Here is a 14,430-nt window from a genome sequence, read left to right on the forward strand (position 1 = left end):
CCAGGACGTCATAATCATTTCAGTTTTTAATCTAGTGTTCTTCACTACATGCTATTGAGGAAGAGAATTGTCACTTCAGACCCAGATGTTAATCAGCTGATAATAAGATAAGTGGATAGACTGTAGAAGACACATTCTCAGTATTGGTGAGTCTAGTATTTGTTGCTTATTGTATACATTTTAACTAGACTGTGCATTGTAAATAGGGTAGCAATAACCAGACAAATAACCATGTAGCGTAATATTAATGTAAGAGATTAATCGCCAGGCTCCATTCTACATAGTATGTAGTATGATTAGAACACAGTAGTTTTAGTCAGTAGTAGTCAAGACAGATGTCGGACACGGTCTAGGTGGTTTGTCTAAGAGATCCGGCCGGCTCACCAGGCTCCATTCTAAATAGTATGTAGTATGATTATAACACAGTAGTTTTAGTTAGTAGTAGTCAAGACAGATGTCGGACACGGTCTAGGTGGTTTGTCTAAGAGGCAGGTTGACAATAAACATCAAATAGTACAAAAATCAAGGACATATTTTAGTCAATGACCTTTTTTTATTGATCTGATAAAGGGGTTTTCATATGACTGTCTCACACCTGCAAATAGGCCACACACTTATTTAGAAGTTGGATTCTGGGGAAACAAACATTTGAAATAGAGGGTTGACAGATGCTTCAGTCTAGGTAGGCTGCAGTGACATGGAGCATTCTTCACAGTTACCAGAAGAGGGAAGCATTTCACTTAACCAGCTAAAGGCATGAATGACAGAGAAAGTTTAGAGGAGGGTTATTCAAATCCACTCTCACACAGTAGGGTCAGTTCAGTGATTGCCTAAATCAACACACCTGGTCTTCCAGGTCGGTTAAATTAAAAACGTGATTTGCCTGTGGCACTCCATGACCACGGTTGCCTACAAGGTGCAATACTTCCCAACCCTCTCCTCTGGGTTCACCAGACAGGCACACCTGCATCAAATAGTCAGCGGTTTGATGGTTAGTAGACTGAATCAGGTGTGCCAGATTAGGGCCATTGAAAACCAAACACACACTAATGTACCCAGAGGCCTTTAGTTACCTGACACGGTTCATTCTGCACAGCAGCCGGAAGAGGGCATTTAACTCCACCAGCTAAAGGAATGATTGGCAGACTAAGCTCAGACTAGACAAACGTCTTTCTGGACTGCTGCAGATACTGCAGGATTGTGTCACAACTACAGACCATATTGAGCAATTTAGCTAATTGATCAGTTCAGTGATTGTCTAAATTCAACACCTGATCTTCCAGGTCGGTTAAATGACAAACATGAAGTTCCCGCAGCACTCCAGGACCAGGGTTGCTTTCTTGGAGGTGCAGTACCACACAACCCTCTATTTTTTATCATGAGATACTCTACCTCAGGCGAGCAACAGCTCGAGACTTCCTTAGATATCGTGCACCAGCTGTTATTTACAAAAAGACATAGTCCACCACCCATGTTCATCCTGCCGGTGCAGCGTATGTTGATAGTGTCGTCCTTCAGCCACGTCTCCATGAAGCATAAGATATAACAGTTTTGAATGTCCCGTTGGTAGTTTAATCTTCCGCGTAGGTCATCTATTTTATTTTCCAAAGTTTGCACATTTGCTAGCAGAATGGAAGGAAGTGGGGGTTTATTAGATCGCCTACGAATTTTCAGAAGGCAGCCTGCCCTCCTGTCCCTTTTTCTCCGCCACCTCTTCATGCAAATCACAGAGATCTGGGCCTGTTCCCGAGAAAGCAGTATATCGTTCGCGTCGGCTTCGTCAGACTCGTTAAGGAAAAATTGGACTCTGCCAGTCCGTGGTGAGTCATCGCAGTGCTGATGTCTAGAAGTTATTTTTGGTCATAAGAGACGGTAGCGGCAACATTATGTACAAAATAAGTACAAAAAATGAGTTACAGACAATGCAAATAAACAAACAAAAAAACATGTAAAACGTCTGCCTTCTTCTCCGGCGCCATCTTAGTCATTTGTCCTGTTGTAAATGTTTCCCACATTGTTTGCTTATATTGTTCATATTTCTTCTGCCAGTGAATTGACATTTGTTGTCATGTGCACTGCAGCTTTTGTTAAAACCAATAAAGAAAAGCATTGAGTATTATTACATCTCCTGTCCTATTTATCCACTTCCTGTATATCTGTTATAAAGATATTAATTTCATTTCACTTGAAGAAAATATGTTTGTTCTCAGATATAATTAGAAGTGGTTACAAATATATTTAGTTTTAAACAAAGATTAAAAGTTTTAAAGGTATTTGTAGAAATAAATTACATTAATGGCTTCGAAATAAACGCGATGGAGGGAGAGCAGTAGCAGGGTTAGTAGTTTCCTGTATCTGTGAAGTCAGAGCTCAATACAGCTCAATCTGTCAACCACAACGAGGAGAGAGCTGTCTCGTTCCAGGCCGAATATATTGCAGTTCAGTTGCAACCAGCAACCAATGTTCATCAGATTGCTAAACCATATGATGTGGTTAACTGATATACTAAACACCTATCCAGGAGTTCTGTCAGTTGTTTGCATTGTAGTCAGCCTGGAACGTGGCCAATGTTATGACAGGGTGGGAGGAGAGAGGGGCCGGGGCTCAGTTATCAAGAATCCTTTCAGCAGCCATGTATTCACTAACAGAGACAACAGAAGTCACAGGGACACAGTGAACAATCATAGAACCTACCGTCTATCCGCTTTGACACTAAACTGTTGCTTTGACAACTGTTGCTTTGACAACGGGGCGGGGGGTCGGGGGGTAAATGCAGTCGTTTTAAGATGGTCATACCTTGGATCCTTTAGCTATTTCATTTGGAATTTTAGGAACCCTTTAGGTATGAAAAATATACAAGGAAATGTATTGATAAAATATTGAATTTGGCCTTTACTACTGTAGTCCACAGAAACACATTGAATAACATATTCATAAATGGCAAAAAAATACAGTAAAAAACAAAATCTAAAGGAATCAGGTTTTCAAGTGTCTGTCCTATATCTAGGAGATATACGAAAGCTCAGGGAAAAAAGCAACAATTAAGATGTTTTATTTTATTGTATTTTATTAAATACAGAATACATGATTCTGCCACAAAATTGAAAAATAAAACATGTTACTGAGAAATGTCTGGAACTCATGCAGTGACACAACTTGAAAGACGGTGACCATGACAACTGGCATTAGGTGCAGTGGTTATCTTGGGGTCGAGGGGAGTGTGAGGAAGACAGAAAGGGGGAGTGTTAACTCTATCTCAGCAGCATCACTTTTAGTTTAAAATGGCCCTGTAGTGAACCAAGGTGTACTGTACAGTATCATGCATGTGTATTTGTGCAGACATGATGATCTGTGTCACACCCGTATCTGTTTCACCTGTCTTTGTGATTGTGTCCACCCCCCTCCAGGTGTCGCCCATCTTTCTCATTATTCCCTGTGTATTTATACCTGTGTTCTCTGTTTGTCTGTTGCCAGTACGTTTTGTTTTGTCAGGCCTACCAGCGTTTTTCCCTCTGTTCCTATCGCTTGATTGTTCCTGTTCTCTAGTTTTCCCGGTTTGACCTTTTCTGCCTACCCTGACCCTGAGCCTGCCTGCCATTCGGTACCTTTGCCCCACCTATCTGGATTATTGACCCCTGACCTTGACCTGTCTTTTGCCTGCCCCTGCTAGATTATTAAACTGTTGTTTATTCAACACTGTCTGCATCTGAGTCTTACCTTGAAACGTGATAGTACGAACTGGCCATGACTGACCCAGCAGACCCGGGCCAGCTGCACAACGTCATCTCTTCCCACGGAGCCACCATCATTAGGCACAGGGAATTGCTTTGTGGCCTTACGGAGGAGGTCCAAACGTTGGCTGAACTCCTTGACAGGGCATTAAAAATTTTGCTGGAGCAATTCCACGGGTTGTCTAGGAGGCAGCAAACCACGTTTGTAACCCCACAGCCACCCAGTAACTCAGCAGCTAGCTGCGCCATCTCATCGGTCACTCCACCTTCTCGTGAGCCCCGCTTACCTCCCCCGGAATGCTTCATTGGAGAGCCGAGCACCTGTCGGACGTTTCTAGCTCAGTGTGTCCTAGTCTTCGAGTTTCAGCCCTCCTCTTTCCCCTCGGATTGCTCCAATATAGCCTACCTCATCACGCTGATGTCTTAGAGGGCTCTTGGGCTATTGCTGTATGGGAACAACAGCCGGCCATACGCATTAGTTTGGAGGGGTTCGTGGGAAAGGTGAAGAAGGTTTTTGATGCCCCGTTCTCTGTGAGAGAAGCATCCACTGTTTCACAAGACGACAGCCTGGTTTGCTGGATTTCTCAGGAGTCCCTAAAACATTAAACAACACGAATTACAATGTCATACTCATGTCATAACACTAGCTAGCTGGCTGGCTAATGTTCTCTAGTCAGCTAACTTGCTAAATATATATTTTTGTAAATTAACTTTATGACAAAAAAAATATGCACAATCATTTGTCTCTATATTAACTAACAAATTCCTCTCAATTGTAAATGTTTTGCTTGACTCGTTATGACATTATAATTGCTTACATTTGCTTCAACTGTAATGTTTTTGTCATACATCTTTGCTGAAAAAAGTCACCAGTGATGGGTGGCATAACATCAAATTCGTCATTGGAACCACTCGATATGACTGGTCATATAAAAACCTTGGGATCCAAATGCATATTGAGTGCTGTAACTCCCCCTTGTGGTGGTCTGGAGCAATGAAGCCGTGACGCTGGGTACCTCTAAGTCCAGCGACGTAAGCTCACAACTTTTAAAGGAGGAACCACTGTATGTGACTTAGTCATAAGTCTGGGCGTACAGATAATAGCTGTTTGGGTGGGACCTCAGTACGTGACATCCTGTTCTCATAATCTACAGGAATTTAGATGGGTGGAAACATGCAAGAAGGAACAGACAATGGTGGCAACGTCAGCTATCTTAATCTGAACAGACAAGCTAAATCAGCTTTTACACACCATGTTCCGTCCCTGTTTCCAACCATCTGCTAAACTGTCACAAAGACAAAATAGGTTGTTGTCACAGGTGTAGAGAGGAGTAGGCAGGAGGCAGTTGCAGTTTTTTTTAAAACTACTGAATATTTTATTAAAGCACCATAGCTTAAAGCGGGACAAAACCCACAGTGCAAAATGTAAAGTACTCAGGAAAGAGTAGAAGAGATTCCTTTCAGGAAAACCAATAACATTTACAATGACTGACAAAGACAAATGACAGAGGAAGTATATATACAGTGATAGAGTGGGGATTGGAACCAGGTGTGTGTAATGATGACGAGACAAAGAGTGAAGGGCATTTGACAGCAGCAGGTTCGGCAGCAGCTGGAAGGCCGGCAACACCTAAAGCCTGAGCTGGACTTGGGGGGGGGGTCAAAGTGAAGGCCGGTGTGACAATTGTACTTTTTCTATAAGAGGAGAGAGACAACTCTGTTTTGTTTAGTTGTTAATGATTGCTTCATTTTTGCAAATCTTATAGTAAAGTTGTTGTTAGAGGAATCTACAGTCTCTCTTCCTATATAATTGCTACCATAAATGGCACGTGCAAAGTTACATGTTGGTAAATAAATGACATTTATCTTATCTTTGTTAGGTTATTTGTGTGTTGTGGTTTACACCAAACTCACCCTGATGACTGTCTGTCTCACACCTTCAAGAGGGCATCAAACTTGTTAGCAGGGGGTTTCTGAGGGGGGAAAGATCACAAAAGATACCTGTTAAATTTACCTGGGGGTAGGGGTATGTTATTTCCCTGATTTATATTTGCCATTTGCAGGTTTTACTATAAAATGTATTCTACTGTATATAACCACATGGCCTCATCTGCTGGCATGCACTTCTGCTATCAAGTTGCTTGGTACTTGTCTAATGCACTATGCTTTTCCGCACGCTTACTATACCACAGGTCAATATAGTCTACCAGTCAACTGTCTATCCTGCCCTCTTTCCACTATTCATAGTGACAATAGTGGTAGGTGGATCATTTTCCAGATCTGCAATAGGCTAATTAGCAATCATACCACACATAAAAGCATTCAAAGCTGTGTCAATGTTTAATATAAATCCACATCAACAAATAGGAATTGCTGATAGGCACCGGAGAGGCCAGGTGCACCATTGTGCATGAAAGAACAGTGAAGACATGAGACACAGCTCAAAAAGCTCCTCTGTTGATATTGCTTAGGGACAATACAGTTATCCTGCCTAGACTAGCCTACAACACCAAAAACCAATGAAAAATTGCATTATATTTCATAATGTCATAATAAGCCCTGTTATTTGATTGTTTCTATATAGTGTGGCCTCATAGGCCTATGATCCCAGCAGGCCCAGTTATTCAGAAAAGCTCAACACACCTTCTGCCTGCTGATCTGAGCGGCTATTCCTCAACATAGAACCTGAAGCATAAATATAGTGTCACGGTTGCTTTCCTCCTCTTCGTCTGAAGAGGAGGAGTAGGGATCGGACCAAAACGCAGCGTTGTATGAAGACATAATGAATTTATTAAACAAGACGAACACGAAATACACTTGAATAACTACAAAACAACGTAGACAGACCTGAACATGAGAACGTACAACATAACACAAAGAACGCATGAACAGGAACAGACTAACCAAACGAACGAAAACGAAACAGTCCCGTGTGGTGCGACAGACACAGACACAGGAACAATCACCCACAAACAAACAGTGAGAACAGCCTACCTTAATATGGTTCTCAATCAGAGGAAACGTCAAACACCTGCCCCTAATTGAGAACAATATCAGGCAACACATTTAACGCCACATAGAAACACATAACATAGACTACCCACCCAGCTCACGTCCTGACCAACTAAACAAAGTTAAACAAAGGAAAATAAGGTCAGGAACGTGACATATAGCCTAAATACCTGTCATTTAACTTTTAAAATGTGTGAATTAACAAAACAGGTCACAATGTTTTAATCTGATTAGGCTACGTTAAAAGTCTCCTGTAGGCTTCCTGCACACGTTCATCCACTCCCCTCTAATGTAATTCCAGCATCCAAACTGGACACCAGCCATTCCATTACACCAAAACATTTAACTTCTTATGGCTGGGTGCAGTATTGAGTAGCTTGGATGAATAAGGTGCCCAGAGTAAACTGCCTGCTACTCAGTCCCAGAAGCTAAGATGTGCATATTATTCGTATTTTTGGATAGAAAACACTCTGAAGTTTCTAAAACTGTTTGAATGATGTCTGTGAGTATAACATAACTCATATGGCAGGCAAAAACCTGAGAAAAAACGAAACCAGGAAGTGGGAAATCAGAGGTTTGTAGGTTTGCCTATCCAATATACAGTGTCTTTGGGGTCCCATTGCACTTCCCAAGGCTTCCACAAGATGTCAACAGTCTTTAGAACCTTGTTTGATGCTTCTACTGTGAAGAATGAGGGAAGGAGAGCTCTTTGAGTCAGGTTTCTGGCATGAGCTGATCACGCGCGGTCCCGTGAGAGCGACCTGCATTCCATCGCATTTCTGAAGACAAAGGAATTCTCCGGTTGAAACATTATTGAAGATTTATGTTAAAAACATCCTAAAGATTGATTCTATACATCATTTGACATGTTTCTACGAACTGTAATGGAATTTTTTGATGTTTTGTCTGACCTGCTCGTCATCATTTTGGATTTTGGAACTAAAGGTATTTGGACATAAATTATGGACGTTATTGAACAAAACAAACATTTATTGTGGAACTGGGATTCCTGGGAGAGCATTTTGATGAAGATCATCAAAGGTAAGTGAATATTTCTAATACTATTTCTGACTTCTGTTGACTCCTTCTTTCAGTTGTAATGATCCTGTTAAAAACTGTTTAAAAACTGTTTAACCCACATTGCTTGCCCAGATTAAGATCAAGATTGTACTTCCGGTAATTTGTTGAAATTTAATCGAATAGTAATTTGTGATATGTTGTCATTTGTTAGCATGTGCACTGTGTTTGTTAACATTCCCCATTATGTTACTGATTCCCTCCATCAATATTGTGTTTATATTCACCATTAAGTTACTGATTCCCTCCATCAATATTGTGTTTATATTCACCATTAAGTTACTGATTCCCTCCACCAATATTGTGTTTATATTCACCATTAAGTTACTGAGTCCCTCCATCAATATTGTGTTTATATTCACCATTAAGTTACTGATTCCCTCCATCAATATTGTGTTTATATTCACCATTAAGTTACTTATTCCCTCCATCAATATTGTGTTTATATTCACCATTAAGTTACTGATTCCCTCCACCAATATTGTGTTTATATTCACCATTAAGTTACTGATTCCCTCCATCAATATTGTGTTTATATTCACCATCAAGTTACTGATTCCCTCCATCAATATTGTGTTTATATTCACCATTAAGTTACTTATTCCCTCCATCAATATTGTGTTTATATTCACCATTAAGTTACTGATTCCCTCCATCAATATTGTGTTTATATTCACTATTTTCTTACAGCTTCCCTCCACTCCATCAATATTGTGTTTTCACCATTATGTTACTGAATCCCTCCACCCCATCAATATTGTATTCAAATTCACCAACATGTTACTGATTCCCTCCACCCCATCAATATTGTGTTTAAATTCACTATTATGTTACTAATTCTCTCCACCCCATCAATAGTGTGTTTAAATTCACCATTATGTTACCAATTCTCTCAACCCCATCAATATTGTGTTCATTTTCACCATTATGTTACTGATGTTACTGATTCTTTTCTTATTTGTTGACATTTAATCTAATGGTATTTTGTTATTTGTTTACATTTAATGTAATGCTGTTTTGTTATTTCTTAACATTTAATCTAATGGTATTTTGTTATTTGTTGAAATTTGTTAACATCATTCTTACCATTGTAATGATCCTGTAAAAAAATTGTTTTTACCTGTAATGATTACTGTTGTCCCCTTGACATAGTACGGCCATTTGCTGACATAATTTATTAGTAAATTCTGATTGGTTATCATGTGTACTGGAACTGGTGTTGAAACCAATAAAGAAAAGCATTAAGCATCATAATGACGTCTCCTGTTGGGCGCCTGCAACCTGACTTCGGATGTCAGTCGAATGGTGTTTCCTCACATATAGGTGAGGTTGACTTCCGGGTTCAGAGAGAGAGTTTAATGTTCAGAAGTAAGCGGCTAGGCGGGTCAGGAAGTACCTGTGTTAAGTACTATTCAACGCTGGTCTGACCAATCGGAATCCACGCTTCAAGACTGTTTTGATCACACGTACTGGGAGTTCTGGGTAGCTTCCGAGAATAATATCAGCATATACGCTGATTCGTTGAATGAGTTTATAAGGAAGTGTTTAGGACATGTTGTACCCACTGTGACAATTAAAACCCTAACCAGAAACCGTGGATAGATGGCAGCATTCGCACAAACCTCAGGAGGCTGAAGACATTTGGCTTGTTCCCAAAAACCCTCACAAACTTTTACAGATGCAAAATTGAGAGCATCCTGTCGGGCTACATCACCGCCCACAACGCATCACCGGTGAAACTACCTGCCCTCCAGGCCACCTACAGCACCCGATGTCACAGGAAGGCCAAAAAGATGATGAAGGACAACAACCACCCGAGCCACTGCCTGTTCCCCCCCCCTACCATCCAGAAGGCGAGGTCAGTACAGGTGCATCAAAGCGGGGCCCGAGAGTCTGAAAAACAGCTTCTATCTCAAGGCCATCAGACTGTTAAATAGCCATCACTAGCTCAGAGAGGCTGCTGCCTACATACACAGACTTGAAATCATTGGCCACTTTAATAAATGGAACACTAGTCTCTTTAATAATGTCACTTTAATAATGTTTACATATCTTGCATTACTCATCTCATATGTATTTACTGCATTCTATACTTATCTACTGTATCTTAGTCTATGTCGCTCTGACATTGCTTGTCCAATTATTAATCTATTCTTAATTCCATTCCTTTATTTTAGATTTGTGTGTATTGGGTATATGTTGTGAAATTGTTAGATATTAGTTAGATATTGCTGCACTGTCGGAGCTAGAAGCACAAGCATTTCGCTACACCCGCAATAACGTCTGCTAAACATGTGTATGTGACCAATAGAATTTGATTTGATTTGTGCTTCGCCTCTCCTGAACCCATTGAGGAGTTGCAGTGCTAAAACAAGGTTGCAACTAGCAACTGGGGAGAAAGAAAACAAATCATTGCACACAGTTTTACAGAGAAGTAACACTTAGTCATGACTTTGAAATGAACTTGAGGCCAAATAGTAACAAGTAGGCTGTCTAACCAGAGAGATAACAGGAAACTGTGGCTGTCAGAGTGAGGTGGGAGGGAGAACAGTAGCAGGGTTAGTAGTTTCCTGTATCTGTGAGGTCACAGCTCTGCACTGCACAGTCTATCAATAACAACGAGGAGAGAGCGGTCTCGTTCCAGGCCAACTATATTGTAGTCAGTCTGCACACAACAACAAATGGGCATTAGATTGCTATATCACGTGATGTGGTTAACTGATTTGTGAAACACCTATCCAGGAGTTGTGAGATCTGGAAGGCGACTTCAATATAGTCAGCCTAGAACGTGGCCAACCTCATGATTGGGTTTGGATGAGAGATGGGGAGGGACTTGGTTATGAAGGAAGCTTCAGCAGCCGTCTTGTTGACTATCAGAGACAACAGAGACCATAGGTTGGCAGATTGATAACTGGCATGATAACCTACTCACTACTATAAAACACAATATATTTAAGAAATCAAAATGATAATGAATATCTATTACAGTAATGATGACACCTGCATAGTTACATCTGGCTAACTTAATGACATTTATCTTTGTCAGGTTGTTTGTGTTGTGGTGATGACTGTCTGTCTCACACCTTCAAGTGGGCTCAAACTTTTGTGTGGGTTCTGAGGAGGAAGATATCTGAAAAGATACCTGTTTGTGGGAAAGAGAAAAACAGTAGTCAGAAGTCACCCTGATGCTTGACTGATGAATGGTATCATTCCACATTTGACTAAATAATTGTCTAATGAACACTTCATGGGGGGAATCAGCACATTTGACTAAATGTGAAATATTTTATAAAATATTACATTTTATTAAGACCCTTTACACTCTTAAGACACTTATTAAGACCCTTTACACTCGTTAAAGACTAAATGTAAATGTTTCTTACAGAAGATGCATAACCATGGTAGCACTTAAAAGGGAACAGTTTGGAGATCATGGTTAGAATAAAGGTGGGGACACAACAGGTCACCTGACACAAGACTGAATCCAAACATTACACAGTTGATTATGTGTGCATTTTACATTTACATTACAACCAGACCTAAACTGTCTAAAAATGATTCCCTGGCAATCCAGGTGTATGTGAATGCAACATCCAAAATGTACAAGTCATTCAACGGGACCACTTTATCCAAAAGAAGAGCTACAGCACAACATTCCAGTACCACTCCTTGCACCTCCTTCTGATCAATTCCTTACGAATCCTGAACAAGAAGATAAGCGTTTCCGAACATTCAGAGGAACCAAAGAGGCTTTCTACGGTGTCTGAAATACTACATCGCGATTCGGACAGTTTACCTTGAGCTCTTTAGACAAGCAAATCGCTGCTAAATACTTTGGAACTCACTCCTGTTTTGAGATCACCATCTACCTTGGTGCCCCACTGAGGGGAGGGTGGGGAGGGGGGTACTCTGAGCTGCCGCATGAGGAGGAAGTGCTGATTCCCCCCATGAAGTCTTCATTAGACAATATTTTCTATTCCATTCCTATTAGAATACTTCCCAATGGGCACAGACGTCAATTCAACATCCATTCCACGTTGAATCAACGTTTTTTCATTGAAATGACGTGAAAACAATGTTGATTCAAGCAGTGTGTGTCCAGTGGGTTGGTTCTTCCACAAAAATGTCAAATAAAAAGTATCACTGAGAAATCGCTGGAACTCACCCAGTGACGTCATTACCAGAAACTACTCGCTGGTTCTTCTGTGTGGGAACAATGTTGTGGTTGTGTGGGCTTGTATCAGGTATAAGAAGACCTTTGAAGATAGCCTGCAAACACAAGTCCTGAAGCTGATCAATACAAAACAACCTTTATCATGTTCCTGTCTGGTAAGTTGAACTATCAGATCATTATAATCTTATACGATGTTACAAAAACAGTAGCATCAGATATAGATTTGTCAATAGTACTACTCATTATTTCTCTATAGAGTTTATATCAGTAGTACTAATTAAATACTACTAGGTTGTTGTAGCTGATGTAGTTATTTCTCTATAGAATTTATCAGTAGTATTAATTAAATACTACTAGGTTGTTGTAGCTAATGTAGCTATGCTTCAAAAAGAAATTGCAAAATGTTACACATCCATTGTTAAGCTGGCATGGAATGTTTGTATCCAGTATATTTGACTGTGATAGGTGGTTGTCTCAGCTAGCTACAGTGCCTTCGGAAGGTATTCACATGCTTTTACTTTTTCTACATTTAGTTGCGTTACAAAGTGGGAATAAAATTGATTTAATTGTCTTTTTTTTAAATAAAAGATTAAAACAAAATATTATGTAATATTGCAAAGAAAAAGCCATATCTCTGTCAATTTTGACCATCTCAATCTTTTACTTTTATTAGCCAGTCTGAGATATGGCTTTTTCTTTGCATCTCTGCCTAGAAGGCCAGCGTACCGGGGTCACCTCTTCACTGTTGACGTTGAGACTGGTGTTTTGCGGGTACTATTTAATGAGGTTTCCAATTGAGGACTTGTGAGGCGTCTGGTTCTCAAACTAGACACACTAATGTACTTGTCCTCTTGCTCAGTTGTGCACCGGGGCCTCCCACCCCTCTTTCTATCCTGGTTAGAGCCAGTTTTCTCTGTTCTGTGAAGGGAGTAGTACCCAGTAACATAATTAGTTTTAAAGCGTGAATAATATCAAAGATATGTTGTATCATGTTTGGTATTGTTATGCTGATTGGTATGGTCTCCTATACATGTTGTTTTACTACAGGTGCTGTTAAAGTCATGGGGAGAGACAACATCCTAACCTTTGCTGTGCTGTGTGTCTTCTATGATTGGACTCTGGGTGTGGACTCCAAGATGGTAAGATGATCTTTCTATCTGTAACACAAATGCTTTTTCAGCATTGCCCACTATCCAGCATCAACTTCTGTTTGTTCTACAGAACTATACGATTTTGAGATGAGAACCTTGTAATTATGAAAGGTTTTTACCAACATTTAGTTATGCTATTATTAATCTGAGAACAAGATCGCTACAATTAAAAATGTTCAAATATAAAACTTTCCCTCTGTTTTTACACTGTTTGCATGTTTTTTTGTACCATATTCTCTAAGGTTCATCTCCGTCAGCCTGGTCTCAATTCCCCCATACCCTTAGACATGGTCCCTAACTCTGTTGACGACATGTATAACGGCTGCACTGAACAAATGAACAACACAGTGCAGAATAAATTTCTTTCAATAGAAACCAAAACAGTAGGGATCTTCAAACGAGCCTGGAAGAAGGCAGAAGAATGTGTAAAAAATGTGAAGGAACGATTCAAAAAGGACAATTCAGAGGTCAATCTTAAAGACAAACTTAGTGGAGAGCATATCCAGGCTATCTGTGTTTACACAGAAGTTTCGAATTACATATATAGGGAGTTCAACCAGGCAGTCCGGACCAATAGGACAGACTACGGGTCCTCCTTCCAGTTCCACTCCCTGCATTTCCTGCTGATAGATGCTCTCCGCCTCCTGAAAGAAAACCAACATGGCTGTCACACCACATATCGAAGAACCAGCATGGTGTTTGCAGGTGAAGTTAACCAAATAATCCGATTTGGCTTCTTTGCCTCCAGCTCTCTTGACAAGGAAATTACTAAAAAATTTGGAGATGACTCCTGCTTTGAGATAAAGACATGTGCAGGAGCTTATCTCAAGTCCTACCCAGTGTTGGGAGAACAGGAGAAGGAGGTATTGATTCCACCTTTTGAGATGTTCAAAATTACCAAAAAGGAAAAAGGCGAGAATGTTCTTAAATGTAAATCTCTCTTCAAACTGGAGAGTGTAGGGCTCCAGAGCAATCTGAATTGTAAAGCTGTATTGGAAAACACAGCAGTTAAGCTGTCTGTTAGTCAGTGAAGCTCTCTCTCATTCAGAGAGTGAAATGAAACAGGCTGCTTGTGCTTGCTTTGTTAGGTTATAGGTTTATTACATTTAGTACATTCTTTTATTATCATTGTCCCTCACCTTTGTTAGGGTTTCTTCAGGGGGGTTGTGCGGCTGTTGTTGTTTCTACATCTGCCTGACTTGTTCTGTCTAATGAAGGTCTGACTGAAACATCACACTGCTCTGATGAAGGTCTATGACTGAAACATCACACTGTTCTGATGAAG

General features: G+C 40.3%; 1 protein-coding gene across 1 annotated transcript; it reads left to right on the top strand.

The window, feature by feature from the left end:
• Positions 1-13,055: 13,055 nt before the first annotated feature.
• LOC120052237 (erythroblast NAD(P)(+)--arginine ADP-ribosyltransferase-like) lies at positions 13,056-14,176 on the top strand. Its single transcript, XM_038999059.1, has 2 exons — positions 13,056-13,133; positions 13,388-14,176. The coding sequence occupies exons 1-2, from the start codon at positions 13,056-13,058 to the stop codon at positions 14,174-14,176; spliced, it is 867 nt and encodes a 288-aa protein (XP_038854987.1).
• The last annotated feature ends 254 nt before the right edge of the window (positions 14,177-14,430 follow it).

The sequence above is a fragment of the Salvelinus namaycush genome, chromosome 8 (assembly GCF_016432855.1).
Source record: "Salvelinus namaycush isolate Seneca chromosome 8, SaNama_1.0, whole genome shotgun sequence".
Lineage (NCBI taxonomy): Eukaryota > Metazoa > Chordata > Actinopteri > Salmoniformes > Salmonidae > Salvelinus > Salvelinus namaycush.

What these genes read in the sequence shown, in the direction of transcription:
- LOC120052237 (XM_038999059.1), top strand. Translation starts at nt 13,056, where the DNA reads ATGGGGAGAGACAACATCCTAACCTTTGCTGTGCTGTGTGTCTTCTAT. An exon ending in TGGGTGTGGACTCCAAGATG is followed by an intron (nt 13,134 to 13,387) that starts GTAAGATGATCT and finishes ATATTCTCTAAG; the next exon opens with GTTCATCTCCGTCAGCCTGG.